This window comes from Phoca vitulina, unplaced genomic scaffold, assembly GCF_004348235.1.
Source record: "Phoca vitulina isolate PV1807 unplaced genomic scaffold, GSC_HSeal_1.0 scaffold20, whole genome shotgun sequence".
Classification (NCBI taxonomy): domain Eukaryota; kingdom Metazoa; phylum Chordata; class Mammalia; order Carnivora; family Phocidae; genus Phoca; species Phoca vitulina.
In genome coordinates, this window is record NW_022589723.1 from 9,142,407 (window position 1) to 9,169,240 (window position 26,834).

Here is a 26,834-nt window from a genome sequence, read left to right on the forward strand (position 1 = left end):
TACCCCTTTTGCTGCTGCTCCTTTTACCTCCCAAACCTCCCCTCCCCCGCCTGAATTGGGAATGAGGCTTTGTTCTGGGGTGGACTCAGCATTTCTCAAGAACCTACTATGTGCACAGCCAGTGCTTGTTGACGTGAAGCTCTCTGCCGTCTCTGGCGACACAAGCTGCCCAAGACACAGCCCCTTCCCGCACCTCCCAGGGACCTCCCACCCCTCCGTGTGACCTCAGCCCGCTGTGCCCACCCACCCCGCTGACCCCGCGAGCGTGCTCGGGCTTGGAAAGGCACGTCTGTGGGTGTGAGACGGAGCCACGGCATTCGGTGACTAGGGGGAAGCCAGGTAAGTGTCCACGCTCGGTCCCATCCCGGCTTGGGGACGCCAGGGAGGGAGGCCAGCCGGGGCTGTCAGGCTGCCCGCCCCCTCCCTCCTCCCCCGGAGAGCTCAGATGTTGCCCGCGGTGGTGGAAGAGGGTGTGTGGGTGTCAAGGACTCACAGACCAGGCTCTGCTGTCAGCTGGGAATGGATGAGGGTTCCACACTCTGCTTCTGAGAAAGGTGAATTAGGAGCTGGAGTGGGGGGCGGTAGATGAAGGGGAGAAAGAGGAAAAAGAGATGCGGGTGAGGGGTTACCGAGCTAGGACCGACCTTGCTTGAAAGGAAAGGAGACGTGGCAGGCAGGGAAGTCGGAAAGATGAGGCAAGGGCGGGAGGGGCTTCTCAGCAGTCGGGGCCCTTTCGCTGGAGTCTGGGGCCCTTTCTGCAGGAAAGGGGGGTTGTCCTCGCTTGATTTTTCGGCTGGTCTTCCCGAGGCTTTGCCCTGGGGGCAGCAGCCGCTGGCGAGGGTGGGGTGTTTCTCGGCCCGCAGTTTTCTACAGTGGGTGCTAAGGAGGAGAAGGGGGAAAGGGGATGTAGAGGGGTGACGGCCAGGGCGGGGGCGAGATAAGATTTCTCGGGGGGTGGGGTAGCAGCTGGGGGATTGGGGCGCCAGGGTCGGGTCACCATGGGATACCGGCTCAGGCTCTGCAGCCGAAGAGAAAAATCCAAGAAGCCGGCAAAGAAAACCACCCCCCGCCACCACCCTTGGCACCGTACCCCTCCCCCCAGGCCCCACCACTCCCCGCACCGCCTCCCCCGGCCGCCTCGTGCTGCCCCCTGCGTTGGGACGACCGACCCACGGTTCTGATTGGTCGGAGACCGGGAGGGGGAGCCGAGGGCCGGATTGGCTGGCGGGGCCAGCGCAGGGCGGGGCGGCTGATTGGCGGAGCTGGCCGAGGGGCGCGCTGCTGATTGGCTGGGGACGAGGAAGCAGGAAGGAGGGCGGCGGAGGCTCCGCTCTCGGGGAGTTTGTGGGGGAACCGCGAGCGGCGTAGCGGATCCCGGAGCCCGGCCCCCGCCGCCCGCCCGTCCGGCTGCCTGCCCCGCCCGTCCGGCCCCCGCCGTCCGCCCGCCCCGGCCAGGCGCTCCCGCCCCCCCCGACGGCCCCGCCCGGCCGCGGCCCCCGCTCCGCCCGCCCGGCCCCGGCCCCCAGGAGGAGGCGCTGACGCAGCAGCGTGGAGCCCGGGAATTGAGCGCCCCCGGGGGGTTCCAGCCGCCGGATTCCAGCCCGGCCGGGGCCTGCGGGCGCCCAGAGCCGCGCCGTCCGCGCCGCTGTCCGGGTGAGCTAGGGGCCGGGGTCGAGGAAGGGCGGGGGGCGGGGGGAGGAAGGAACGAGCAGGCGAGAGGGAGCGAGCAAGGGAGGTAGACGAGTGGAGGGGAGAGGACCGGCCGCCCGTCAGCGCGCCCCACCGAGCGCGCCGCGCCGCCGCCCCCGTCAGCCCGGGAAGGGACGGACGGACGGACGACGCGAAGCAGGTGCGGCCGCCCGCTTGCTCGCGTCGCCTCCCTCTCCACGGGTCCGGCGCCACGGTCCCGCCATCGGGGAGCGCAGCGCGCCTCGAGGTGACAGCCCCCGGGGGCCGCCCGCCTCTCAGGCTGGGGGCGGGGTGGGTGGCGGCCGCAGGGTGGCAGCTCGGCCGGGCGGCGGCGGCGCGGGCGTCCCGGGCCGCGGAGGGCGGGAGGACGCCGGTCGTTTCCTCGCCGCGGTGGAGCGGGCTCGCCTCCGAGTGCGCGGGCGGCAAGGCCCCCCCCCCCCCCCGCGCCGCGCCCCCTCCCCCCCCCCGCCGCGCCCCCTCCCCCATCGCGGTCCCCGAGGCAAGGGGCCGCGGCCGGGGGCGGCGCCGCGGGATCGCCCGCTCAGGGTGGGGGGCGCCCTCCCGCGCTGGGAGCTGACCGGTTATTGCTGGATGGGGGGCTGGGGCTGGGGGCCACACCGGGGCCGGGGGTAATGTAGACCCGACCCTATCGGGCTGGAAGGAAGGGAGGCGCCGAAGACGGAAGGGAACCGGTTCGAGAAGCGAGCGTGGGCCGCGGGAGGCCCGGCGGAGACCGTGCGGAGCGGCGGCCGAGTCCGAGGTGGGGCGGGGGGGATCGAAGTTGTCAGACCGCCTCCAAGTGACAGCGGGACCCGGTGCTCGCGGCCCGGCCTGGTCTGGCCCTGCCCGCCTCTCCGCCTCTTCTCCGGGGCCGGGGGCCAGGTCAGGTCGGGCCCGAGGGGCCCGCTCCGCGGTGAAGCGCCGGACAAAGGCGGCGCCTGAGCGGGCGCAGGTGGTGGCGTCGGGGAGGGGAGCAGGTCCGAGCCACCCACCCCGAGGGGCGGGCGGCAGGGCCGGACTCTGCCCCAGGGATTGCGGGGGCCAGGGTGCCCGCCGGGAGAAGCTGCGGCAATGGTTCACCGCTCCAGCCGCTGATCACCTCCCGGTTCTGGGAAGAGTGGGGTCGACCCGGCTGGAGCAGAGGGGCAGAGGTGGGGATGTGCACACGGTGGGCCTGGCCGGTGGTGATCTGGTTAGGAGACAGTCTGGTGAGCCACTCTAGAGCCTACTAGGAATGAGGGGTTTCAGCAAGCAGAGTCTGCCCATGAGGAGAGGTTTGGTCCCATCTGGGACATCTAGTCGCCCATTGTCGACAGCCTTAAGAGGGTAGAAGACCAGTTGGATTGGAGACTAGGAGATTCCCCCCAAATGTGCTCCAGCAACCCATCCTCAACTGTTTTCAGCACTTTTCTTTAGCCAAGAAGATACTTACAAAGGATAATGAGAAGCTGGAGTTTATAAATCCAGGCAGTAATTTAATGATTAAATGAAAAGGTTTCCAGTCTTTTTCCTTTGTGGCACCCGGAGACTTTCCCACTACCCTCTCCACTCCCATGTCTTCTGAAAAAAGGAGAAAAGGGCCCTGGAGGGAGCACATGTCCTGGAGAGACATCACTGTCGTTGGCTAGCTAGAGGATACTTGGGAACCAGTGGCTTAAGCTCTTGAGTGCCTCTATCCCCACCAGTGATCATTTCTAAGCTGGATGCTGTTTTCCATTTGTAAAAACCCACTCAGAACTCTCAGGGCTCCTCAGGGTTCCCTATACCTCTTTGAAGAGTTCGGATCACAAAGACGGGGACTGAAGCTGTTCTTGAATGTCCACTTTTGCTGAGATTCTGGGTTCAAGTCCCACCTCAGGTAGCTGTTGGTTAGGAGCTTCTCCCAACTGAGGCCCATCCTGGGAAAGTTGCGTGCCAGCCTTGCTTAGTATGGGCAGGGAATTAATTCACGGCCACCCTCCAACCCCCTCCTCGGAAGGGTCTATACCCCAGCCTGGGTGGAGTTGAGGCTTGTGGGAAAGGGAGGTATTATCTCATGCAGGAGACTAACGTTTGTTCTGAGAGGATTTAATTGTATGTCTAAGATTCAGAGAGTGATGAATTTCAAGGCCTTCTTACCTCCTTTAGGGCTACATGGTATGTGATTTCTTTTGGTGGCAGTCAGATGGGGATGACCTGGTCTGGCCACTGGAATATAAAGGGGAATTGCCTCTTTGACAGGCTCTTACCTGGCCAGAGACTCAAGTCAGTCTGGTCAGGTGTTTAGGAGGCTTTGCTCTGGAGAGTTTACTCCAGTGAAGAGTTTCTCTGTTTTTCCTATTGCCCTCCTTTCCTTCCTTTCTGTTGCTCTTCTGTCCCCATGGCAGGCCTGTGTTGTCCTGGCCGCCTTTTCCCTCCTGCTTCCTCTGGCCCTTCTGATCCAGTCTGTACACAGCTGCTAGATCATTCTTCCGAAAGCACTCCTTCGCCCATGTCATTCCCCTGTCCACACACTTTCAGTGGTTCTTCTTTTCCTGCAGCCTGACCCTAGATGGACCCCCTAGGCTCCCCCCTAGCCGTGCGGGTCACAGTTCTCTCCCCGCATCTTTGCTTCTGCTGCTTTCTCTGGTTGACCCCAGTGAGGAGCCTCTTGCCTTCCTTTCCTCCCACCTGAACCCTACTCATCTTTGTCAGTCAGGCCCCTCCAGGCCGCCATTGCTTGCCTCTGAGATTGTGACCCTGGATTTTATAACATGGTGTCTTCTCGAGTGGTTTTGTAGGTTGGAGGTTTCTTAAAGACAGGGACATTATGAGTGTTAAAGTGGTGTGTGTGTGTGTGAGAGAGAGAGAGAGAATATTTTAGGATTTTTGGTATACTGCTCTGCATGCTGTTTTGTTGAATGAATAAATGCAGTTGGCTGCTTAGTTGATTGGGAATAGGGGAAACCTTCCCTTCTTCCCAAGAAATGCTCAGTATGGAGTCCTTGGTGGTTTCCAACCTATTTTGTCAAAGGCACATAGGTGGGGCATGTTTGGGGTGCTTTAGCGTGGGGAACAAATGGAACTTAGCTGTTGCTTCTGATACTTCAGCTGGTGGAGAGTCCGTCCTGTGGATTGCTCACATGACACCATATAGACACGCACTGAAAAGGGCTGTAGTGCTGTTTTGCTCCTACCCCGCCAGGCCATTCTCTGCACCCGGCTTTGCTGCTCTTAGGCAATTTTCCTTGTTGTCCATGCTAAACGAATCCATATGTTTTATCTCTTCTCAATCCTGGGTGTAAATGAGGGAGAAAACACGGTTTTGAGAACAGAAAAGAAAAAGATTCCTGGGTCTGGCCCGTGGACAGGACTTTGGGGACTGGCATTGGAAGAGGTGTTTGTCACTGACATCAGAGGCACGATCAGCCCCACACTGGACCCACCCCATCGAGGGGAGAGCTATGATCCCAACTCTCTTGGAACTTCCGTTTTGTTTACCATCAGACCTTGGACCACGGGGGAAATGGGAAAGAGAACTGGGGACTGGTTTGACTCGAGACAGTGAAAAAATAAATTCTGCATCCATCCCCTTTCCCCCAAACCTCCCTTTTGTGCCCCAGTTTGATGATTAATGGGCCAGCATTTCCCTTCCAAGCGGGAAGGCCACCCCTCACAGTTGCCATGGCAATGCAGACCGCTCCCGTCAATTAAAAAAAATCCCTACTACTTCTCTCCTCCTTGCTTCCACTGTGGCAGGAGACAGGCTACCTCAGAATGCATCTCCCGGGCTCTCTCCTCAGCTGCTCAGGCCGTTTGGCTGTGCGTCCTAGAACACAGTCCTTCCTCTCTTTCTGGGGTCTGCCCGAGTTTCATGACCCTGAGCCAGTTGTGCCCCTCTTGGATCCAGCAGCCCCTGGAACACGTCTGTGAAGAGGCAGAGAAAATGACTGTTTTTTTATTCATCCACAATGTGAATTAAAGACCAGAATGAGCCCTCGGCTTTCTTTTCTTTGGGGGTTAAAAAAATTCCCTCCCCACCTTCTCTCTGGTAGGTAGAGGTATAAGTTGGGGACGGTTTTGACATCCATAAAGGAAGTTTCAGTAAACCTGGAAGGAATTCAACCTCCCAACATACATACTTCACATTGAAGTTGTATGGGGATTTTCAATTTATTGATTTTCGTCTCTTCCAACCTCTCTATCCCAGCATTCGGGAGGACCTGTGTGTTTTCATTTTATCTGTCCTTATTCCTCTTGGCCTTGCTTTGGCAACATCTGGCCTCAGCGCCCTGTTGCAAGGTGAGTCATTAAAGAAAAAAAAAAAATCTTAAGGGAAAAAGTCTCTGGAGCTGAGAAGTAGCCTGTGTTGAACTAAGGCTGCCAGCCGAAGCTGCTGGGTTTATGGAGCATTATATGAACAGCCCCAACATTAAAGGGCCTCCTTTTTATGAATGGGTTGTGAAGAATGTAAATAAAGCAGCATCTCTCAATGGGGAAGCATTTTACATAAGCAGTACTACCCTGGCCCAAGTATTTATGGGAATTTGCTAGCACAGTCTGGCAAGACTCACTTCCTTTGTGAACTTGCCATTGTGCGGGGGACTTCGGAGGGACAAGGAGAGTGCTTCGTTCGATACCGAGGGCAGCCCCAGCACTTCTGCTCTCTGGGTCCATGGCCTTGACCGGATAGGCCAGCTCATGGCTAGAGTGCCTGTTAACTTTGAAAAGGCAGGAAATACAGAGAATATTCAAGAGCTCGTGAAGATTAGAAACGGAGGCTCCTGATGCCCCGGGCCCAGAGATTCTGCAGCTCCTTACCCTCTGGGCTGCTTCGACCTCCCCAGGTCAGGGGTCCAGGGAGATCTTGGTGGATGAAATCCTGCCTGGTTTTATGGGAGGTACCTCACTGGAATAAAATGGCCCGGTTTGAATTTCAGCTCCTTTATGTTTCCCCTGCCCACCTCCTGGTAGTACCACTAATGAGCAGTAAACCGGCTAACAGGGAGGAGGAGGAAGAGGCTGCAGAGGCCTGCTCCGGGGCAGACGGCTGGCCGGACAAGCCCCCTCAGCTCCACTGAGCTCCTGTCTCCCCCTCGGCTTTGCGGCTTTACCGAGCTGAGCAGCGGCTGCAGGCCCAGGGCTTCCAGTGGCAGAATTGGTGCCCTGCCCTAGGCCATGTGCTGCAGCCGCTCAGGACCAGAGGACTGTGGGTTTGCTGAGCAGGCCTCAGGGCAAAGTCATGTCCAGGACTTTGTATTGTGTCCTGGGAAGGATTTTTGTGCAGATTCCATTTTTCCCAGTGGGAAACACCTGCAGAGGATGGTTGGTTATTCACCTGACTCAGCGTCCTACAAAAAAACAAAAAACATTGTCCTTGAGAGCCTCTGCAGGCCTGATCCACCAGGAATAAACGAATGGGTTTGTCTCTGAGCCTTTCTGAGATTTGAAATGGGATTTTTTTTTTTTCCAAGGCACTGTGACCAAGTTACCTGAACGGAAGAAATGATAAGTGACTCCTTGTAGTTAACAGGATCAATGCCAGGCAGAAACTTGGTGTCTACATCTTTTTTCTCACGTCCGTTTCTTTTCCAGTGGGTTTGGGGGGACAACGTGCTTTGACCCCCTGCCCTTGGTTCAGGAGGTGGGACCTTAAGGTATGCTTCTGCCTTTTGTGACCCCAGGATCTCACCTGGAGTGGTGGTGGCTGCTTCTCCTTCCTTTCCATCTCTGGCTCCTGTTTGCTGCCCACCCTCCCCCCCCCCCCAGTCCCCCCATGAGGCTCTTTCAGTTTCCTGCCTGCAGAGGAGCGGGGTGGCCCACCCTTGGGCCCCTTCTCCAACTTGAGCCTCGCTGTCTAAAATGGGGCGGGGGAGGGAGGGAGATTTAGTTTGTTAATCACATTCTCATCTGGCCAGGTGGTTTAGAGGTGAATTATTAGGGTTTAGAGGATGTTTGTAGAAATCATGGGAAAGGTGTTAGGGTGTTGTTTGATGCCAGGATACCCTGACAGGTATGCCAGAAGGGCAGATGGAGTCACATTCCTAGTAGAGTCAGAGTTGGCAGGCCCTCCTCAAGAAGTGAGGGGTGTCTCCTGCCGTGTGCCTGGAGGGGTTCACACAGATTCCACAGGACGGAGGAAAGAATTATAAAGTGGATTAAATGACTATAAGACGTGATCTTCAGAGAAAATTGAAAGGACTTAGATTTACTCAGCCCAAAGAGAGGTAGCCATGGGGCAGTTAATACATCTTTGAATATTAAGATGGCTGGTCGGTTGGAATGTGATGACCAAATGTCAGTCTTTATTGCAGTTTGCGCTGGAGGGAGATTGCATCTGGTTCAAGAGATGTGGTGAGATGTGTGGGGCCGTCTATAGCCTTCTCTTTTGGATTTATTGTAAAATCAAGACAACATCTCTTCGAAGCCCTTTACTCCTTCGTAGGATATGAAATGGATTTCTTACCAAAGCGCATATGAGAGTTGACTGGGGACTGTGGGCAGACTTTGCTGTAGAAACAATTTGTAAAAGTATGTGTATGTTCTCTGGCCCGCCGCTGCCATTTCATTGGAGTACATCTTCAGTTCCTTTGTGATGTAAAATCAGGAAAAATGACTAAAAGTTAATACCAACAATTAAAACAACACAGAAAATGCGAAATTGACTGTGCAGGTTGATGTGGAACGTTGGTCCGTGAGCCAGCCAGCTGTCCTGGGTTGCAGTGGGGGTATGGGCTTTGGGACTGAGCCCGCCTGCCCCGCCTCTGCCGTCTGCAGCACGGGAGTGTGGGCAAGTTCTTTTACCCCTCTGTACCTGTTTTCTCCTCGTTTGGATGAGGTGGTGATAACCCCCTCAGGAGGCAATCGTGAGGATAAATGAGAGTGAATGTTACCCGTTTAGGGTGGTGCTGGGCACGTAGTGAGTGCTTGACAAACATTAGCCATCCTGTTAGACTAGAAGCCTCGGCGGTGAATCAAGTATTCCCTACCCCGCACGCTTCGGAGATTCGGGGACTGACACTGCTGGTTCTCCGCGGCGGAGTCCAGCTGAACGTCTGTGACCTTCTGTCTTGGTACATGTGTGCTTCCAGGTCCGCCCCTGCTTGCTCAGTGCTTTGGAGTGAGAGGTGGAGCGAGAGGAGTATTTGCCTGAGGTACAGCTGGGCAAGTTGGGAGAGAGGGAAGAGGATGGTAGTGGACGAGGGTGGTGCCACGTAAATACAGGAGGTTACCCGCAAGTAGCCCTGTTGAACTGTTGATCACACTGAAGAGGCACAGTGGGCTCCTGGGAATTGGGGAGAGTTGGGGGGGTCAGAGTTCCCAAGTGATGCCATCAGTCTAGAATAGAAATGTTAAATGGGGTGGAGCAGGTGGGCAGCCAGATCTTTGTTCATTCAACAAGCTCTTATTAAGCCCTGCGGGTGAGATTTAGTGCTAAGGCAGGCAGAGCCCACCTGTCCCCATGGAGCTTGCATCCTAATGAGGGTGGCACTGATCATTTAGTTAATTAGTTACCTGTGAGGTATTTGTGTTGGGTCCCCGAAACTCTAGTAGGGTTTGCCTTGTGGTTTTGACGGTGCTGGTGGAGTGTTGGGAAGGCCTGGTCTTGGGTCTTGTTCTTCGTGGCTGGCTCACTCAGGAGGTGAGCCCTCCACCGGGGAGTCTGAGGGCAGAGCTCCCAGCTTGGCCTGGCCAGCCAGTTTCTTCTGTTCAGGACAAGAGATAGCACCTCCAGGCTTGGCAGACCATCTTAGAAATCTAAGTTGTTGGTTCCGGCAGTGTCCTGGTGGTTGAAACAACACGTATCCTTTGCCCTCCTGGGCAGGTGTCCGGAGCAGGCTGATGAGCTATTGTTGTGTTTTTTGAAGAATTGTGTGTCAGAGGCATGACATTTCCTGTTGGTTTTGTGGAGGGCCTGTTGCTGAGCTTTGGAGGGCCTGTTGCTGAGCTTTGGGGTGCCCTGTCTCTGTTCCTGTTGATTTCTCCCCCGCTGTTAACTGCCCGGAGTAAACGGGTCCTGCTCCAGGAGTAGATGTGCTTCCGGCCCAGCCTGGGCGCTGTGGAGTCTGGGTGGGAAGGTGTGAGGGAGCCTTAGCCTGGAACTCTCTTGTCCCCCAGGCTGGAGTAATCTTACATGGAGCTCCTAAAGGTGAGTCTGGGAACGGTTGCATTTGTCTCCTGCCTCAAGACTTCAACTTTGGTCTGTTGCTCCTTCCTACATCCAGATATTCATGAAGCAAAGTTCTCGGGCTGTTGTTTCCTCCCTGCGCCCGCCCGGCAGGAAGCAGTCCCTCGGTCAGTGTCGAAATGCAGACCCGGCTCCGATTTGGCCTCCGTGAAGCTACCATGGAGCCAGAGCTCCCCACGCCGAACCCCAAGGACCCTGTTACAGTCCTTGTCACGCTGTCTCGTCCTCTTTCTCCCTACCAGTCCAAGCCCCAATTTCTTCGTCTCTTTGGCATTTTTCTTCAGCATTTAGCCTCATACTTGACACACAGGGGAAAAGAGTGAGCTCGTATTGAGCACCTGTTGTATCCCAGGTATTCTGCTAGGCACACATTCTCATTTAACTTGATCCTCATAACAGCTTTGCTGTGTAGACAAGAATACCAAGGCTCCGAGAAGTTCAGGCTGTTCACCAGCCCCACTTAGGATCAGCGGCAGCACGACGTGGCTTCTAGCTGCTGCAGGTCTCCATCTGCTGTGTTGAGCCACGGTGAGAGGTCAGCCAGTGTTGGCTGAATGAGTAAGGTCACAAGAGATGCCGTGTGCCTGGAAATGAGCAGCAGGCGCTCTGGCTTAGCTGGACTGGCACCTGCGGATGCGGGTCTACCTCGTGTGCACAGGGGGTGTGCACCAGGAAGAAGCTGGGGAAGGCACATCACCTCACGAGGGTATGTGTGCCTTTAAGGAAACCCTCTACAAACTAGTTTTGCATTGCATGTGATTACCTTCTGATTTGTCAGGTTAGAGTTTCTTTCTTTTTTTTTTTTTTTTTTAAAGATTTTATTTATTTATTTGAGAGAGAAACAGCATGAGAGAGGAGAGGGTCAGAGGGAGAAGCAGGCTCCCCGCTGAGCCGGGAGCCCGATGTGGGACTCGATCCCAGAACCTTGGGATCATGACCTGAGCCGAAGGCAGTCGCTTAACCAACTGAGCCACCCAGGCACCCAGGTTAGAGTTTCTTAAAGCAGAGCACCGTGGTGTGACTAAAATACAATGCTCTCTGCCCAGTATCCTCGTTCAGTGGTCCACGTGTGTATGTTGATTTCTAGATCCTAGGGGTACATTGTCTCTCTCACTGTCAGCCCCTACCTAAAGGAAGGGCCTTGCCCCACAACCAGGGCACTGGCAATTTCTAGTGAGGAGATTCCTTCAGCTCTACTGTTAACTATATTCCTGCACTTAATTGCAATTCTCATATAAAATCAGAGAGTCCCTTTATAGTTTGACTCAGAACTCCCCTTCCTCCCCACTGAGATTTGTGTTCCTTTAGTTACAAGAGGCAGGCTGTCCGGCTTTGCGTCTGAAGCCAGAAGTAAGTGGGGTTCTGGATACTTGGGTGCAGCTCTGGGCCTGTGTGTGTGGGCCCTCCTGCTGGGATGGTCATAGCAGACAGGAGCAGCCAAGATGGGGGCCAGGCTGGCCGAGGTACCAGACGCAACGTGGCGTGGGTGTGAACATTCGCTGCCCGGGTGCCGCCACCTCTCTGGGCTCCTGGGGGCCTCGAGTGTGAAGTGGGAGGAGCAGGTGGTCTGACAGGCCATAGATGGGCTTGGTGCCTCCAGGGGCGGACCCAGCTCTTCAGTTGGCCACCAGACCCGAAGGCACTCCATAAAACGAGCTGTTTCCAGACGGGTCGGGCCAGTTCTGTCTGGTGGCGTACGTGCTTCCTGCCCAAGTGTTGTAGGATCCCAGCCTGACTGCCCAGTGAATTAGGTGCCCACAGTCGGTGAGGCTTGAACAGGCACCGGGGAGGCGGGGCCAGTGGCCGAGGCCACTGCTTTCTCTTTGGGGGCAGCACCCCGGAGGCTTGGACACTTCTGCTGTCTGTGGGTGCTCGTGCTGAAGCAGCAGTCCCACGGCGGGAGCTGGCGAACGCACGCCTCCTGACCCCATCCCCTGGCCCTTTCACCATCCAGCTGAGTATTTCCCAGACGCATGGAGCTGTTGTTCAGGGTTTGTTGGGGTATAGTTTCTGCCCCTGTCCTCTCATTGTGTTGTAAACAGAGCCCCCCACGAGTCCCACCCCCCACCCCAGTGTCCGTCTTTCTCCGGGATTGAGGAGAAAGGTTGGGTGTCTTTGGTAGAATCCAAGCAGAGCAGAGTTCAGGTGCAGGCTGGGTTTTCAGATTTCTCACAGCCCCCACGGCTCCGGGCCCCTGATGTGGGGAACCCCCCACGCCAAGGGCACACTGCCCTCCTCTGTCTGTGGGTCCGGAAGGCGGGGTGGGGGCATCTGCCAGCCTGCCTGTGCAGAGACTCGTGTCATCCTCACCACCACTCTAAGTTCCTTCTGATGTATCCGTTGGAGATGAGGAGTCTGAAGTTCAGGGAAGTTAAGCTGTTTACCAGGGGCAGAGCTGGCTTGCAAATGTGGGGCTGCCTCCCTCGAAGGCTGGCTTCTTTCCAGTTTACCAGCGTGGGGGGATTCGAGAGATAACAGCCGTGGCTGACCTGGCTTTATCATAAGAGTTTCAGCAGCTTCATGAAGTAGCACCAACTACATTTAAATGAGCAGGAGCCTGCCTTTGTGCTCTTGCTGCCTTTCTTCTCTGATAGGAGATTTAAGAAGCTCAGTGCTCGTGAAAAGCTCTTATTCCTTTGGGGGGAAGTTACGCCAAGAGAGCGTGCACAGGAAGGCAGTGCTTAACTCAGTGCCAGTTGTGTCACTTCGGGTATCATCGAGGGAGGCGGCTTGGGGCCGGGCCCTTCCTGACCCTCACCCAGGTGACCGCCTGGTCTGCCTTTGCCTAAGACCTGCCTGAGTGGGTGAGAGAGGTTTCAGGACGGGTAGTGGGGCAGAGCCCTGGGTCCTGAACCCCAAAGAATGGAGGTGGGTGTACAGTCTAGAGCTGAGTAAATAAGGGGTGGGGGGAGAGCTGTGGCCAACGTCTTCCTGCCCCAGGGCAGCCCCTGCTTACAGGAGTGATCTGGGCTTGACCCCCTGGTGTTCCCTTCAGTGCTGCCCACAGCCCACACTCACCAGGCCTCTGACCCTCCCTTGCACACAGCCCCTGGGGTGTGCCCTGCCCGTGAGAGTGGACCAGGTGCCTGATGCTGCTGCAGCCCGAGGGCAAAAGCCAAGTCCTCCCTCCCTTTCTGCTCCTGTGTGGGGAGGACTCCTAGCCCTGGACAGACGTGGGATGCGGGATATCACCGCTTCAGTTGGGCCTGCTGGGCCTGCTCTCCCCCTCAATTTCGTGACCCACAGTGCCTGGGCCTGTGACGGCCTGTTTGCTGTGTTTAGAGTACACTCGGGATTTTGGATTCAGCCTGTGGTTCGCTGGGTCTCTGGTGTGGAGGACACCGGCCGGCCACTGTCCTTCATGGCAGCTGGCTGTTTGCTCATCGGAGCTGGGGACAGTCAGACTGGTTTTCTTCAGTGCGAGCTAACTTGACACAGTCTAGGTGAGCAGTGATATGCCCTGGGGAGTCCCTCCTAGGAACCTTCTCCCGAGGGGACCCGGACTACCTATGCCTGGGAGGGCAGGGCTTCCCCGAGGAAAGGGTGGTGCTGAGAGAGCCCACGCACCCCTGTCTCTCGGCAGTGGTAGGAAGTTCCTGGTTGGGCTAGTGTGTGGGGACAGGACAGCAGGAGGATTGGCCGAGCTGGAATGGGAACCACGCCTCCTGCTTTCCCAGGGTTTTCTCCATGCCCTCCCTCCTTGAGCTGGGCCACCCCTGCAGGTTAGAGGGGCCTGGCAGTCTGGGAGCCCCCTGCACCCAGCCCCACCCCAGGGAAAAGCTGCATCTGAAGTTCTCACAAGTCCGGCTTCAAAGCATGACTCATACTCGCTCTCCTCAGATGGGAGTGCAGCGAGGCAGGCGGCAGAGACCCCAGCCTCTCCTCAGGACGGTGAGTGACATTGCTGCCTTAGGCACCACATGAAAGTTAGGAGTTCTCTTGCCGGTGACAAGGGGTTCGGTGGATTCAGGAGAGGCTAGCAGGAAGCTCTTAGGCTTGATTTGGAAATGTGACGTGCACCCTGTGATTTACAGGCTTCCTGGGATCCGGGGACAGTGGGTGTCCCTGAGGGACTGGAGAGCTGAATGGGAGGTAAAGGAGGAAGACACTATAGGGAACACGTCCCCAAGTTCTGGGGACAGGCTCCCCTCCCAGCCTCTCCCTGCTGGGACCTTTTGCATGTGGAGAGGGGGAGTCTGAGGGGGTGGGGCCAGTATCCCAGAGTCCACCCTTGCAGCTGGTCCACCAGCAAACTGGGGGGGTACGGGGGCAACGACGGGACAGGCCAGTCAGCTCTCCAGTCAGAGCGCTTTTGCTTGCCAGGCTTGCAAGCACCTCCCTGAGCTCACTGTCTTTCCCATCTAGCCCCTCCTTGCTCTGTACTTGGTGTCCATGTCCTTAAAGGCCACAAGCCCAGGTGACCTCAGCCTTGGCCCCCAGCCATTCCCAGGCCTGACTCCTCTGGTAACTTGGGGCCTGTTGAGGGGCTTCGGCTCTTGCTCAGCTGTGCGGTCTGTGGTCTGTTCACGGATCCTCTGTCTCCAGGCCCTTTGGGGGTGGGGAAGGGCTGGGCCTAGGCTTTCCTAGGAAATACAGATGTGCTTCTTGTTGGGGCTCCTCTTCCAGCACAGGGGTGCCCCGTGTTTGAGAAGAGGGCCTGTGGATTGTAAAGGATGCTTTTTCGGAGTGCAAGGAGGCATTGCTAATAAGCCCGCTGAGCAAACAGGGATGGGGGGCCACCCTGCATGGGAGGGGGGGAGGGCAGTGTTAGGGAGCCTAGCCGACCACCTGGGATTTCTTAGGAGCCCTCCTCTATCTGTGCTTCAGGGAGGAGTGGGTTTGCCTCCTGTGCCTCTGTCTTGCCCCACCTGGTCTCCGGGCAGTGGCAGGGCCCCGCATGTGGCCAGAGCTGTGCCTGGCACGGTGCCTCCCTTTTCCAGTTTTCCGAGTCCTTGCTGAGCCTGACACCCACGATGCTCTCAGCCTGGTTTTCCGAACTCTTTCTCAACTAGTACAGTGTGTGTGGGGAGAGAAGATACCCAGTGACCCCAGCCACTGGCCCACGGCCACAGGAGCTGCCTGGGAAGGGCTCGGGAATCCATGGGAGCCTTCAGGCTTGGGGCTTTCAGGGTTAAATCCTGGCCCAGCAGGGACTGCTCCCAGCCTCTCTGGGAGAGGGAGTATGAATAACAGCAGCAGTGGCGAAATCAGGCTGGAAAGCCTGGGCCTGCTGGGTGGGGAGGGGGCTGCAGGGTGCCTGGGAGGGCAGAGCCTTGTCTGGCACCTTGTTAGGCAGCACCTTGCTTTGGGTTGGGGAGCAGGTAGGGAGTGAACGGCTCAGTCGTCTCAGACCACTGACACTGACGCCTCCACCCCCCCCACCCCCGCCAGTTCTTCATTGCCTTGGCCGTGCCAGCTTCCAGGATACAGCCCAGCTCTGGCCTCTCATTCAGGACGGGGCCCAGGCTGCCCCAGGTATGTTGGGGGCAGGATGCTGCCTGGTCGTGGGCATTTTCTGTCCAGGGGTTTGGGCTTCCTGCCATGCCCCACCCCCCCAGTCCTCTTCTCTGCCTGGCATCTTGCCTACCAGGAGGGAGACCTGAGAAACAGGGCAGGGCTAGCAAGGCAGCCCAGGTTTGGTTTGTCGGTTTGTCTCCAGTTAGTTCTTGTCTTTGATACTTTATTTCCCGAACTCTTAGAGGCTGTTGCGTGGGGTTCCTACCCAGGAATGCTGGCTCCTGGGGCCGGCTGAGACCTCCCCTGACCCTGCACTCCTCACAGCCAGGCCTTCCCCTTCAGGGGACTTTTCCAGCAAGACCCAGGTTATGGCTGTCCTGCTGTACGTGCCAGGCAGGGTGTCCCCACAGGCTGGACTTTGTTTTTCTCCACAGCCCAGCAGGCGGGTTCCTCACCTTAGCTCCTCACTGTCTCTGTCCTTATCTTCCTGTGGCCAATCTCAGAAGCCCCAAGATGGGGGAAGGATTGGTAATGTTATTGAAGGAGCAGATGGGCTCCCACCACCCCAGCCCCATCCTGGCTTGGTGTCTTCAGAGCCTCTTCCTGACCTGTGATAAGTATCTAGCGGGAGAAGGACAGGTAAAGAACTGAGAACTTTGCCCCCAGCGCCTTCTGTCTTCTGACCCCAGGGCCTGCATCCTTCCATAGGCTGTTGAAGGGCTTAGTTCAGAGAAGGACCCTAGGCTAAAAGAAGAGTGGGGCAGCCAGTCCTTGCACAGCTGTTGGTGGCCTGACCCCACTGGACCTTTGCACTCTGGAAGAGGGGTCTTGGGAAAATCCGGCTGTAGATGGGGTGAGGGTAGGCCAGAGTTACCGAAGGGGGAGGGCGTTGACACTGGACGGGCTGCAGCAGAGGAGAAAGCAGGCCAGGCAGGTCACGGTGGGCTTCTCCCTTCTGCCCTGCAGATTGGAAGTACCCCATGACACACACACGGAGGAAGTCCCTTCCCATGCTGAGTTCGGGCCCCTCTGGCCGCCGGGAGCCCCTGCAGATGGAAGGCAGCAGTACGGAGCCGGGGGCAGAGAGTGTGGAAGCAGGCATGCCCGAGAGCCCAGGGCACCTCACCGGGCGCCGCAAGAACTACCCACTGCGTAAGCGCCCGTTGGTCCCCGAGAAGCCCAAGGCCTGCAAAGTGCTCCTGACCCGCCTGGAGAATGTGGCTGGTCCACGGAGTGCAGATGAGGCTGATGAGCTGCCCCCTGACCTGCCCAAGCCCCCGAGCCCAGCCCCATCCAGTGAGGACCCTGGCCTTGCCCAGCCCCGCAAGAGGCGCCTGGCCTCCCTCAATGCGGAGGCCCTCAATAACCTGCTGCTGGAGCGGGAGGATGCCAGCAGCCTGGTGGGCACCCGTCGCAGCCGAGGGGGCGACTCTCACCGCAGCCGGGACCGGGCCGCGGGGGGCTGGTCCTCCTCCAAGAAGCGGCCCCGGCTCGAGGACCTTGGAGGAGGAAGTCGGGACCTGTCCCCAGAGCCAGCACCGGATGAGGGTGCCCGTCGAGATGGTGACCCAGCGCCCAAGAGACTGGCCAGCCTGAATGCAGCTGCCTTCCTGAAGCTGAGCCAGGAGCGGGAGCTACCCTTGAGGCCACCGCGTGCCCACCCAGAAGCAGAGGGGCGCTCCGCAGAGCCACCGGCGCTGAGGGCTCCAAGGCCAAAGTGGGCTAATAAGGTCAATGGCAAGAACTATCCCAAGGCCCAGCAGGGCCCTGGCTCTGGGGAGGCTGTAGGCCCACTCGACTGGCAGAGGCACCCCGAGGAGCCATGGCCATCCGCCACCCCTCGGGGGCCAGCCAGCCAGCCACCTTACCAGCCCCTGAGCAAGGCTCTGGAGAGTCCCTTGGGGCTGCGCCCCCACCTGCCTCTGCTGATGGGTGGGCAGGCAGCCTTGAAGCCAGAGCCTGGGCGCCCAGGCGAAGAGTCGCCTGCCCCCAAGCAGGAACTGCACCAGCCTTCTTTCCCCACACCCCAGCTGTCCCCCCTGCCGATGCCTGGCAACCCTGCCCACTACAGTGGCCTGTGCGGTCGACCTGAGCTCACTGCCCTAGGCAGCTTCTACATTTACTGCAGCCAAGACGGGCTGCAGTGTGGAGGCTACGCCCCCTGCCCCATGCTTCCCGAGGGCAAGTTGTCCCCAGTGGCTGCACCTAACGAGGGGCTCCTCTTGGCACCGAGCTCAGTGCCCGCAGGCACCCCTTTCCAGCACACTCCCTGGGGCTCTCGCTACTGTTCTAGCGAGGACACTGGAGTGAATGGCTACAGCATCTGTGAAATGTTGCCCCCATCTCTTACCCACATCGGCACTACCTGCGGCGGCTGCCCCTACAAAATGCCTTTTGCAGCAGGTAAGACTTCCTAGGTGCGGGATGTCCAGTCGCAGCAGGGTGGGCCATGGATCGGCGTGGGGCTCCTTGAGGTCTAGCTACTACGTGGGAGGTCGGGGGCTTTGGGAAGGGAGGCCTCCCCTAGTTTCGTGCCCCAAACCGTGGAGTAGTCCCAGAAAAGGGGCCCATGTCTAGCTCTTAGCTCTGTTCCCCACTGTCTATGGGGATTTCTTGGCATGGCAGGTAGCATTGTGGCAGTGGAGGGGGCAGGGAGAGCCACCCCTCCGTCCCCATCGGGATGCCCGTTCTTCTACTCTTGAGTAGCAAGTTACATGTTGAAAATAGGGCTTTTGCCAAGTCGCTCTTGTGTCCCTCTGCCTCCCTCATGGAGAGCTAGAATTCTACCTTGCAGGAGCCCATTCCATCTGCATGCTGGCCTAGTTCAGCGTTCACGGGAAGGGTGGTGGGTACTAGGCCCCGTGCCAGCCGCAGGAGGACTCCTTCGCCCTGGCCGTACAGGCCTTGAAGGGGACGTAGTACGCAGACGTAGCCTCACCTCGCGAGGGGCTAACAGAGTGGGCACCCGCCAAGAACAGACAGGCAGAGTCCCCTACACAGGCAGGACGCTAACAGGGGCTGGGGCTTTGGTGTCTGCCTTCCTAGCAAGGCCCGGACACCTGAGAGGCTCGCACTGCAGCCGGTGGGACAGCCCTCCACGGGGCTCTCTTCCCCCAGACTGGCAGAAGTGTCCTCACATGCCTCTCCAGGCTCCGGCTCTGGCTCCCGGGTGGAAATGAGGTGACCAGAGCCATCCTGTCTGGCAAGTCTGCCCTGCTGCTGGTGAAGTGAGAGGCCAGGCCTTACCAGGGCTCTCCCTGCCACCACCCCACACCCCTTCTGGTAGGGGTCTATAAAACAACTTTATAGACCAGTTGACTGGCCAGACTGGTTGTTTCAGGTTTTGGCGTGACTTGGAGCTCTAAGAAATGAGATCAGGCTGCTGCTTGGGCTTTTCCTTCTTTTTTGCATCACTCTCCCAAATCTAGACCCCTCATCCGTGGGACCCAGGACCCTGCCCCCTCGCCCTGGAACCCCAGTAAGCACCACGTGCCAGGTATTGTTCCGAGCGCTTTACATGTGGGAGGCCACATGGCATGTAATTGAGTACAGATTCTGGAGCCAGACTGCCTGGAGTGAAATGTTCTCCCCCACTTCCTTAGACACGTGATCGTGGGACAAGCCAGTAACTGCTCTGTGTCTCAGTTTCCTTCATTATAGAATGGTGGTCATGGGACTTACCTCGTAGGGTTGATGCGAGGCATTGATAAGAGAAACACCCAGGACCCCCATATGATGGTTGCCGCCCCTCCTTCTGTTGCAGGGCACTAAGAGGTAGCGTGGCTTGCCAGAGGTCACACAGCCAGTGAGTGGCAGGTCTGGGACTCATATCCCGGGCTGACCCTGGCCCCCCTGCTCCTGAGCACTGTGGGAGCTCTGGAGGAGATGAAGTCAGAGCTAGAGACACTGTTCCCATTACCCCCCACCCCCTTCTTTCAGGCTAGCAGGGGGAGATGGAGATGGCTGTGGGCCAGTCTCCAGGGCCAAGAAACACCCTTGGCCAGTCACTCTGACGATCCACCTTAATGGCCCCTGACTCCGCTTGTCACCTCGGCGGCCTCAGGCTTTACACTCAGCATGACGACAGGAGCAGGCTCTGAAAGCAGGGGCACCAGTGGGGTTAGTGCTCATCCTCACCCGCCCTCACCCCCTCTCTCCTTTTTCCCAGAAGGCTGCAGGTCCCTGGGCCAGCTGGAATTTCCTCTCCCGGAAGCCGGCCACCCTGCCTCACCTGCCCACCCCCTCCTGGGATGCCCTGTGCCCAGCGTGCCGCCTGCAGCAGAGCCCGTCCCCCATCTTCAGACCCCCACCTCGGAGCCCCAGACAGTAGCCCGCGCGTGCCCTCAGAGCGCCAAGCCTCCCAGCGGCTCCAAGTCAGGTCTGCGCACGGGCTCTAGCTGTAGGCACACGGCGAGAAGCAAGGCCGCCTGCAGGCCCAGCCACCCCAAGCAACCACGTGTGCAGCGCCCGCGCCCGCGCCGCCGCCGCCGCCGCCGCACTAATGGCTGGGTGCCCGTCGGGGCTGCGTGTGAGAAGGCTGTCTATGTCTTGGTGAGTGCCAGCTGTTAGCGCCGGGGGGAAGGGGAAGGTGGCCGTGGGGACATAGGACCTGCTGTGAGGGGATCCCGGGAACCCTTGGCTCTAGCCTGTCTGGGAACTGATCATGCTGGCCCAGCCTGCTCCCCCAGCCCCAGCTGGTCCGGTACCGCGGGCCTTGGTAAGGTGAGGGGGTGCACGGTCAGTGTCTTCACCTCTCATCCTTGCTTATGCTGTCTTTTCTATCCTGGCTTATAAAATGGAGGACTCTCCCGGAGGCTTTTTGGATAAGTGTATGTGTAGGGAAAATTGGGCTAGGCAATGAGTGATCCAGGAACATCTGGGTTGAGCAAAAGAGTTATCGACTAAACTTTATCGAGCTAAGGTGCTTTCATCCTCACCGCTACCCTGTGAGGTGCATATCCCATGTTCCTGTCCTCATTTCACAGACGGGGAAACTGAGGTATAGCGGTAGATTAAGTAATTTGCCCAGGGCTGTGCCACTTCACAGTGGTGGTTTAAAGATCAAAACCAAATTGCCCCAATAGGAAGTTTGAGGACCTTCTCGATGCTGGGGCTTGGAGCAGGGGAACTGGCTGTTGGGTTGTGTTGGTCACAGTGCAGCCCCAGAAGCTTTAGGCCACTTTCCCACCCCTGTTCCTATTTTGTATCCTTTCTCCAGCCATGGGGAGCTCCCACCCCTGTCGTGGCCCTGAAAGCCAGGCTTAGGGAGAAGAGACCACTATGCAAACTGCTTTTGTAGTATTCCATCCTCAGTGGTTTGACTGCCCGGAGGAAAGCACGCAGAGAATGTCTTCCGCTCACTCCCTCCTTCCTCCCCTCCTCATGAGCCCGTTTGTGTCGTTGGTTTGTTGCTTAGGATGAGCCAGAACCAGCCATCCGAAAGAGCTACCAGGCGGTGGAGCGGCATGGAGAGACGATCCGAGTCCGGGACACTGTCCTCCTCAAGTCAGGCCCACGGAAGACGTCCACGCCTTATGTGGCCAAGATCTCTGCCCTCTGGGAGAACCCTGAATCAGGTACCCCCTGCCTGCAGTCTGACCTGGCACTGGTCTCCTCGTGTTCTTGCCACGGAGGCTGCCCTCCACTCAGCCACCATCTGTCTGCTGCTAAGGGCCGCAAGATGGCCTGTGGTTTGGGTCGGATCAGCTCCTTAACCTTTCCGGCCACCAGGACCTGGGCACCTGTCCCCCCACCTCACCTGTCAGTACCTTTTCCCCCTTCTTCCTCCATGCCTGACAGCATTCCAGGCCCCTGAATTGCCAGGCTTGGCCTGAGGCAGGGGATATGGGTGGCTGAGCCTGTAGGATTGGCCCGGCCATCGAAGTTGGATGATCGTCCCGGGCAGGTAGCCAGCCTGCCTGCCTGTCTGAGTTACTCTGGGGTTGCCAGCTCAAGCCATGACTGCTTCTCCTGTCCCCCTAGGAGAACTGATGATGAGCCTCTTGTGGTATTACAGACCAGAGCACTTACAGGGAGGCCGCAGTCCCAGCATGCACAAGGTGAGTTGCCTGGCAAGTGTATCGGGGAGGGCCGGGGTGGCAGGGAGAAGTTGTGGCACCAAGAACATGGAATGGGGAGGCAGCCACGGGCAGTCAAGTCATTGTCACCTTGGACACCACAGACGGGCCTGGGTTTTAGCCTGTTTTCGCAGCACTGCCCCAATTCACATTTCAAAGGGAATAGTAACCTTTTCCTTGAAAGGGGGAGCAGGAAGGGAGACCCCCAAGGGCATGCCAGAATGGGAGCAAGTGGCAATGTCCTCGTGGCCCCAAGAAAGGGGAGGTGGGGCTGCACCCCCAGCCCCCTTTGCTGCTGTATGTGGCGCGAGAGGGAGGAAAGAAGAGGCTCGGGACGCCCCCGGGCACGCTACCAAGCAGGGTGCTAGGAGAGGTAGTGCCGTCGGGCGTGGTCACTCGGCCCCTGGCCTGGGCTCCCCGGCACTTTGTTGCCCTTGCTGGACCTTTCATCTCATGGGGAGATGGGTACCACTTCCCCTCTCCTCCCCTGAGCTGGGGATGGGGGTCAGGAGGCTGATGACATGGGGCGGGGGGCGTTGCTGGATAGGCCCCTGGCTGTTCCTGAGTAGGACGGGACCTGGGAGGAGTGCCCTGGGGTGGGGGATGCTCCCTGGCTTTCTGGGCACTGGCTGGAGTTATCTCAGGTCAGGAGTCCCAACAGAAGAGTTAATGTCGGCCTTGCTTCTGCAGTTACGTGCTTCCAACCCTGGTACCAATGTCCCCCTCTCTCTCCTTGAGCCTTTGCAGAATGAAGTCTTTGCATCGCGACATCAGGACCAGAACAGTGTGGCCTGCATTGAGGAGAAATGCTATGTGCTGACCTTTGCTGAGTACTGCAGGTGGGTGGTGCCCTGCCCGTCTGGCTAGCCTCTCCCCTCAGACTCCCCAGGGCTGTTTAGGGGCTGCCCGAGCTTCCCAAGAGGATTTCCTTCACAGGGCCTGACCTCCCAGAACGTTCTACCTCACAGCCTTCTTCTGCCTTCTGATGTTTGTAGAAGAAAAATTGTTCTTTCTCTGAGGCAGAGTGGTTGGGGCAGCGTTTGGGGGCGGCTACAGTACTGCTCTCAGAGAACCATCGAGGAGAATTGGCAGGTGTTGGGAGGGAGGTCCCAGCAGATGTGCTCCCCCAGTGACCGAGAAGATGGACTGGCGATCGGCAGAGGCTGGAGCTCCCAGGCCAGGGATGGAGGCAGCACCAGCCCTTGTGGGGGTGGGAGGGGAGGCCCCAGCTCTCTGGGCAGGGTGGGGAAGGAGCTGATCTTCCTGCAGAGGCGGCTGCGGTAAAGACAGCAAATGGTGTGTGTCACTGCAGATTCTGTGCCATGGCCAAGCGCCGAGGCGAGGGCCTCCCCAGCCGAAAGACAGCACTGGTGCCCCCCTCTGCAGACTACTCTACCCCGCCACACCGCACAGTGCCCGAGGACACGGACCCTGAGCTGGTGTTTCTTTGCCGCCACGTCTATGACTTCCGCCATGGCCGCATCCTCAAGAACCCTCAGTAGCCTCCTCAGGCCTACACTGGGCCTGCCCATGGGCAAGTGGGGCCCGAGGCAGGGGGCACTGCTTGAAGCACAGCACTTGGTTAAGGGGCCACAGGGGCTCGAGGTTGCTGGCCTGTGGTTCTCTTGGGGGGAGGGCAGGGACCCCTATGGGTACTGGGCCCCTGGGGAGGGAAGGGGAGGCCAGGGTATAAGGAAAGCATCACAGCCCTCAGCTTGGCCCAGAGTACCTCTCTGTGGTTGCCTGGGTGGAGACTTGAAGAAGCAGTCTTCCCTGAGGCCGGGCCAAGCCTGAGGGGCATGGGGCCCTGGGGGGAGGGGAGAGTCCTTCAGGAATAAGGCCCAACAGGCTCTTCTTTAGCCCCCCCCCTGGGCCCTTCAAGGGGGGGAGGCGAGCGGGAGCCAGCTTTACCTCACCCACTGTGACCCACTGCTTCCCCATCAGCCTGGGACCAGGCTCTCCGAGATTCTAGCACAGCTCCGAGCTCCTTCCTTTGAGGCATAGAGAGCCAGAGTCTGGCTTCCAGAGCGTAGACTTTCTCTTTCTAGACTTGGGGCCTTTCCCTGGCTTCCTCCTTTGCCCCTGCAGTAGCCCCCGCGCTGGGACAAGTTACCCAGTGCGCACAGTCATGGGTGTGGCCCACTTGTGGGCGTCAGCTTCCTGTCTGCCTCCTGGTGAGGGCCATCCAGCAGGTCTGGCTTCCCAGAAGCTAACTGGTCAACATGGGGTTTGTCATGTCTGGGAGGGCGGAAGGGAGCTGGGAGGGGGTGGGCAGGGGGCAAGGAAAATTGCTACCTGATTTATTGAAGACTTTTCCTCTTGCCTTACACTTGGAGGTTGTAGGAAACCTCTTGCAGAACTTCATACCTGACTCTTCAAGCCACACCCACCTGAAATCAAACCAAAGGAGTGCTGTGGCTCCCCTTGCCCCCCACCCTTACCCTGGTCTTTTGTAGATTGCACTAATTTACATCCCTGCGAGAATCAACACTGTATCAGTCCACAGACCTGCTGAGCTGCAGCCACTCACTCTAGGAGCTAAGGACCTGCATTTTCAGTTTGTTCCTGTTTCCCAGGGGCCCTGTTCTCACCTCATGCTGCTCCCCAGAGTAGGTTAGGAGGCTGGGCCCCCTGTTGTCCTTGCCAGGACTAGGCCCCTGGCCCCCCGGGGCTCTGTGAGGGGGCTGGAGCAGCCTGGTTCTATCCTATTTGTACCAAAGAGGAGCATTGGTGGGGAGGGGGAGAGGAGCACTGTGTGGTCTGGGCGCTGCTGTTAGCACTTCCCCGGGGCACACCCCTGGGGGCAGGAGCCAAGGAGGGCAGCGCTCCTCCTCCTCCTCCTCCTCCTCCCCTAGGAAGGGGCAGGCACAGACCCAGCCCAAGCTAAGGAGGTGACACTGGGTGAGGACAGTCAGGCTGGGTCTGGAGAGGGAGGTCGAAGCGAACCCCCAGGGCCCTACCAACAACCCCAGGCCCTGTGCTATCCCTGAGAAGACAGGCTGCTCCCGATTGGTCACTGGGCTTGGGGGAGGCCTGGAGCCTTCAGAGGCGAATTTACACATGGAAACCCCAATCCCAAACCCGAGGGGAAGGGACTAGGGTGCCCTTGTATTGAATAAGCTGTTTGGAGGAAGGAGTGGGGCAGTAAAAGACGTTGGCAGAGAGTGGCTGCAGGGGCTCTGGAGAGCCAGCCTGGGAGCCTGCTCATTCCCAGGGTGCTGGGCTCTTGCGGCCAAGGAGCCCAGCCTCACTCAGCAGGAGAGATCAAGGCCCCTCCTCCCCCGGAGGCAGGGTCTGCTGCCCAGAACTTAAATGCTTTTGAAATCTCTTAGATGTGGAAATATTTTTTCGAACCTGAAAATGCAGCTGGTAGAATTTCAATGGAAGCATAATTCATGTAAAATATATTTTAGTTGATATTTTGTAAAATGCACTTTTTGTGTGTGTCGACCCTGGTTTCTCAGATCTGTATTTCAGTGTTTACAAGGGAGGGAGGACCTTTCCTCACCTCCCTTTTGACAGAGATTAGAAGTACTTCTTTAAGAAAAAAATAAATTTGAAAAATTGTATTGATTTAGAAAAGGATTGTTCCCTGTGTGTCCTGTCATCTTTTTGGGGGGGTTGTATGTGCAGAGGGGCTCACTATTTAGTGGTGAGGCAAACAAATTGGCCTTAAGGCCAATAAACAAATAGGGCAGGAAAGTAGGGGGAGAGCAGATGGAGGAAGGGGGCCGGGGGGTGGGGTGGGGATGAGAGCTTCTCGGCATCATGGTGGCCAGAGCTACCTGCCTGGACAATGTGAAATCCTTGGGTGGACAGCCTTGCCCTGGCCAGTGACCTGGGAACTGGTCCCCAGGTAGGTGCAGAGAGTGGATAGCACCTCATCACCTTGGGTCATGTCCTTGGGGAACTGGCCAGCAGAAACTGCCCTAGGGCCTCAGGGTCTAGTCTGGCCCTCCTTGCTGAGGGAATGAAGGTCACATCACAGGCCCAGGGTTTGTGACTGCTTGGACCTTGGTTCAGCCCAGCCTCCGAGCTGACCATACTCCGTGTGGAGCAAGCTTTGTGATCATGGGGATTCCTAGGGGGCAGAGCGTAGCTGCCCCCCCCTCGTTCTGGTACAGACATCAGGGCAGGTCATTTCGATAGAGGGTGCTGGTGGCACTGCCACGCTGCCCACCAGAGTCCCATGAGGTGGGTAGTGGCCTGTCATTCTACAGATAGCAATGGTGTGGAGACAAGTGCCTTGCCCAGGGACTCCCCCAAACTAAGTGGCTATTCCTGTACTCTACTTTGCTGTGACTGCTAACACAGAAGACTCTTCGGAGGAATGAGCACATGTTGCCAAATTATCCAAACATTTCAAAGGTTTTGTTTTTTTCCCCCTCTTCTAGTATAAAGAACATTTATTGTTTAAAAAAAAAAAAACTATTCCAGTAGAAAATAATCCCAACACCAGAAATCTATATTCAGTGCTATTGGAAGCGAGGAGCAGTTCAGTGAAGGCTGAACCTGAGGCAAACTTCTAAATCAGCGGATGGTGCATCCGGAGATGCACCCCAGCAATCAGGCAGTGAGATGTTGGGAGCCCACTGAGAAGCCGGAAAGCCAGCAGGCTTCCCACTCCTTCCCCGCACTCATCCTGTGTGCTCTCACATTGCTAGGGATCATGGGCCATCCCTGAGCCCTCTAGCTTCATCTAACCCCCGGGACTCCTTACGCTTCTGAATTCATCTGATCAGTGGTACCTCCTTCTCCCACTAAACTCAAAGCCTCTGGCATCTCCTCCTGTTCCATTCAGCCCTTTAGTACTATAAGCTAGGATCGGCTGCTTCCTCCCAACCATTCCACGTTTGTGGTCCGTTGATCTCTGAAGGATCGCGATTAGGAACATAGGTTTTAAAATCAGACTGACCCATGTAGAGAAGCCTCTCGATTTCCTCGGCTGTGCAGTGGGAAGGCCTGTAGTACCTGCCTCCCAGGGCGCCTCTGACAACTGAAAGAGAATACCAGACACTGAGCAGGCACCTGCCTTGGTAAATGTGGACTCTGATCACATCACTACTCCCCTTCAGAGCTTCACTGGCTCCCCACACATGCATACCTAACAGGATGAAGTCTGGACCCTTGGCTAGGTACTCAGCTCAGATGGGGAAACGCTGGCCCCTGCTGTCCTAGGCATTCCCCTATCTGCCTGTAGCCCACATGGTCCGCTTGGTGCCATTGAGCGCATGCTTGGCTCCAGGCAGGGAGGCTGCTGCCTTGTGCGCCCCAGCTCCTCACCCTTCAAGATGTGTGCTGATCACACTAGTGATCACCAGGCACTGACTTGTCATTGGCCCCTCACCAGAGTGTCCCAGTTATCCCACCTCTTCAGGCCTGGGGGAGGAAAGACAGGAGGGGAGAAGACTCCATTTCCAGACATTTCATCATTACCCAGTGGATGAACACGGTAATCCACCAGG

The 26,834-nt window shown here is 57.7% G+C and overlaps 1 protein-coding gene across 7 annotated transcripts; it reads left to right on the plus strand.

Annotated features, from left to right (window-relative positions):
* The first annotated feature begins 263 nt into the window (after positions 1 to 263).
* BAHD1 (bromo adjacent homology domain containing 1) lies at positions 264 to 24,954 on the plus strand. 7 transcript variants are annotated; one of them, XM_032417663.1, is made up of 7 exons: positions 264 to 339; positions 16,259 to 17,695; positions 19,461 to 19,843; positions 20,709 to 20,868; positions 21,275 to 21,351; positions 22,108 to 22,208; positions 22,682 to 24,954. In XM_032417663.1, exons 2-7 carry the CDS (start codon positions 16,273 to 16,275, stop codon positions 22,869 to 22,871), a joined length of 2,334 nt encoding a protein of 777 aa, XP_032273554.1. In that variant the 5' UTR covers positions 264 to 339; positions 16,259 to 16,272; the 3' UTR covers positions 22,872 to 24,954. The 7 variants fall into 7 exon arrangements, with proteins under 7 accessions (XP_032273554.1, XP_032273550.1, XP_032273552.1 ...); XM_032417659.1 differs by lacking the exon at positions 264 to 339 and adding an exon at positions 467 to 554; XM_032417661.1 differs by lacking the exon at positions 264 to 339 and adding an exon at positions 467 to 554 and having other exon boundaries at positions 22,117 to 22,208.
* The last annotated feature ends 1,880 nt before the right edge of the window (positions 24,955 to 26,834 follow it).

What these genes read in the sequence shown, in the direction of transcription:
- BAHD1 (XM_032417659.1), top strand. Translation starts at nt 524, where the DNA reads ATGAGGGTTCCACACTCTGCTTCTGAGAAAG. An exon ending in AGAAGGCTGTCTATGTCTTG is followed by an intron (nt 19,844 to 20,708) that starts GTGAGTGCCAGC and finishes TTTGTTGCTTAG; the next exon opens with GATGAGCCAGAACCAGCCAT. An exon ending in CTGGGAGAACCCTGAATCAG is followed by an intron (nt 20,869 to 21,274) that starts GTACCCCCTGCC and finishes CTGTCCCCCTAG; the next exon opens with GAGAACTGATGATGAGCCTC.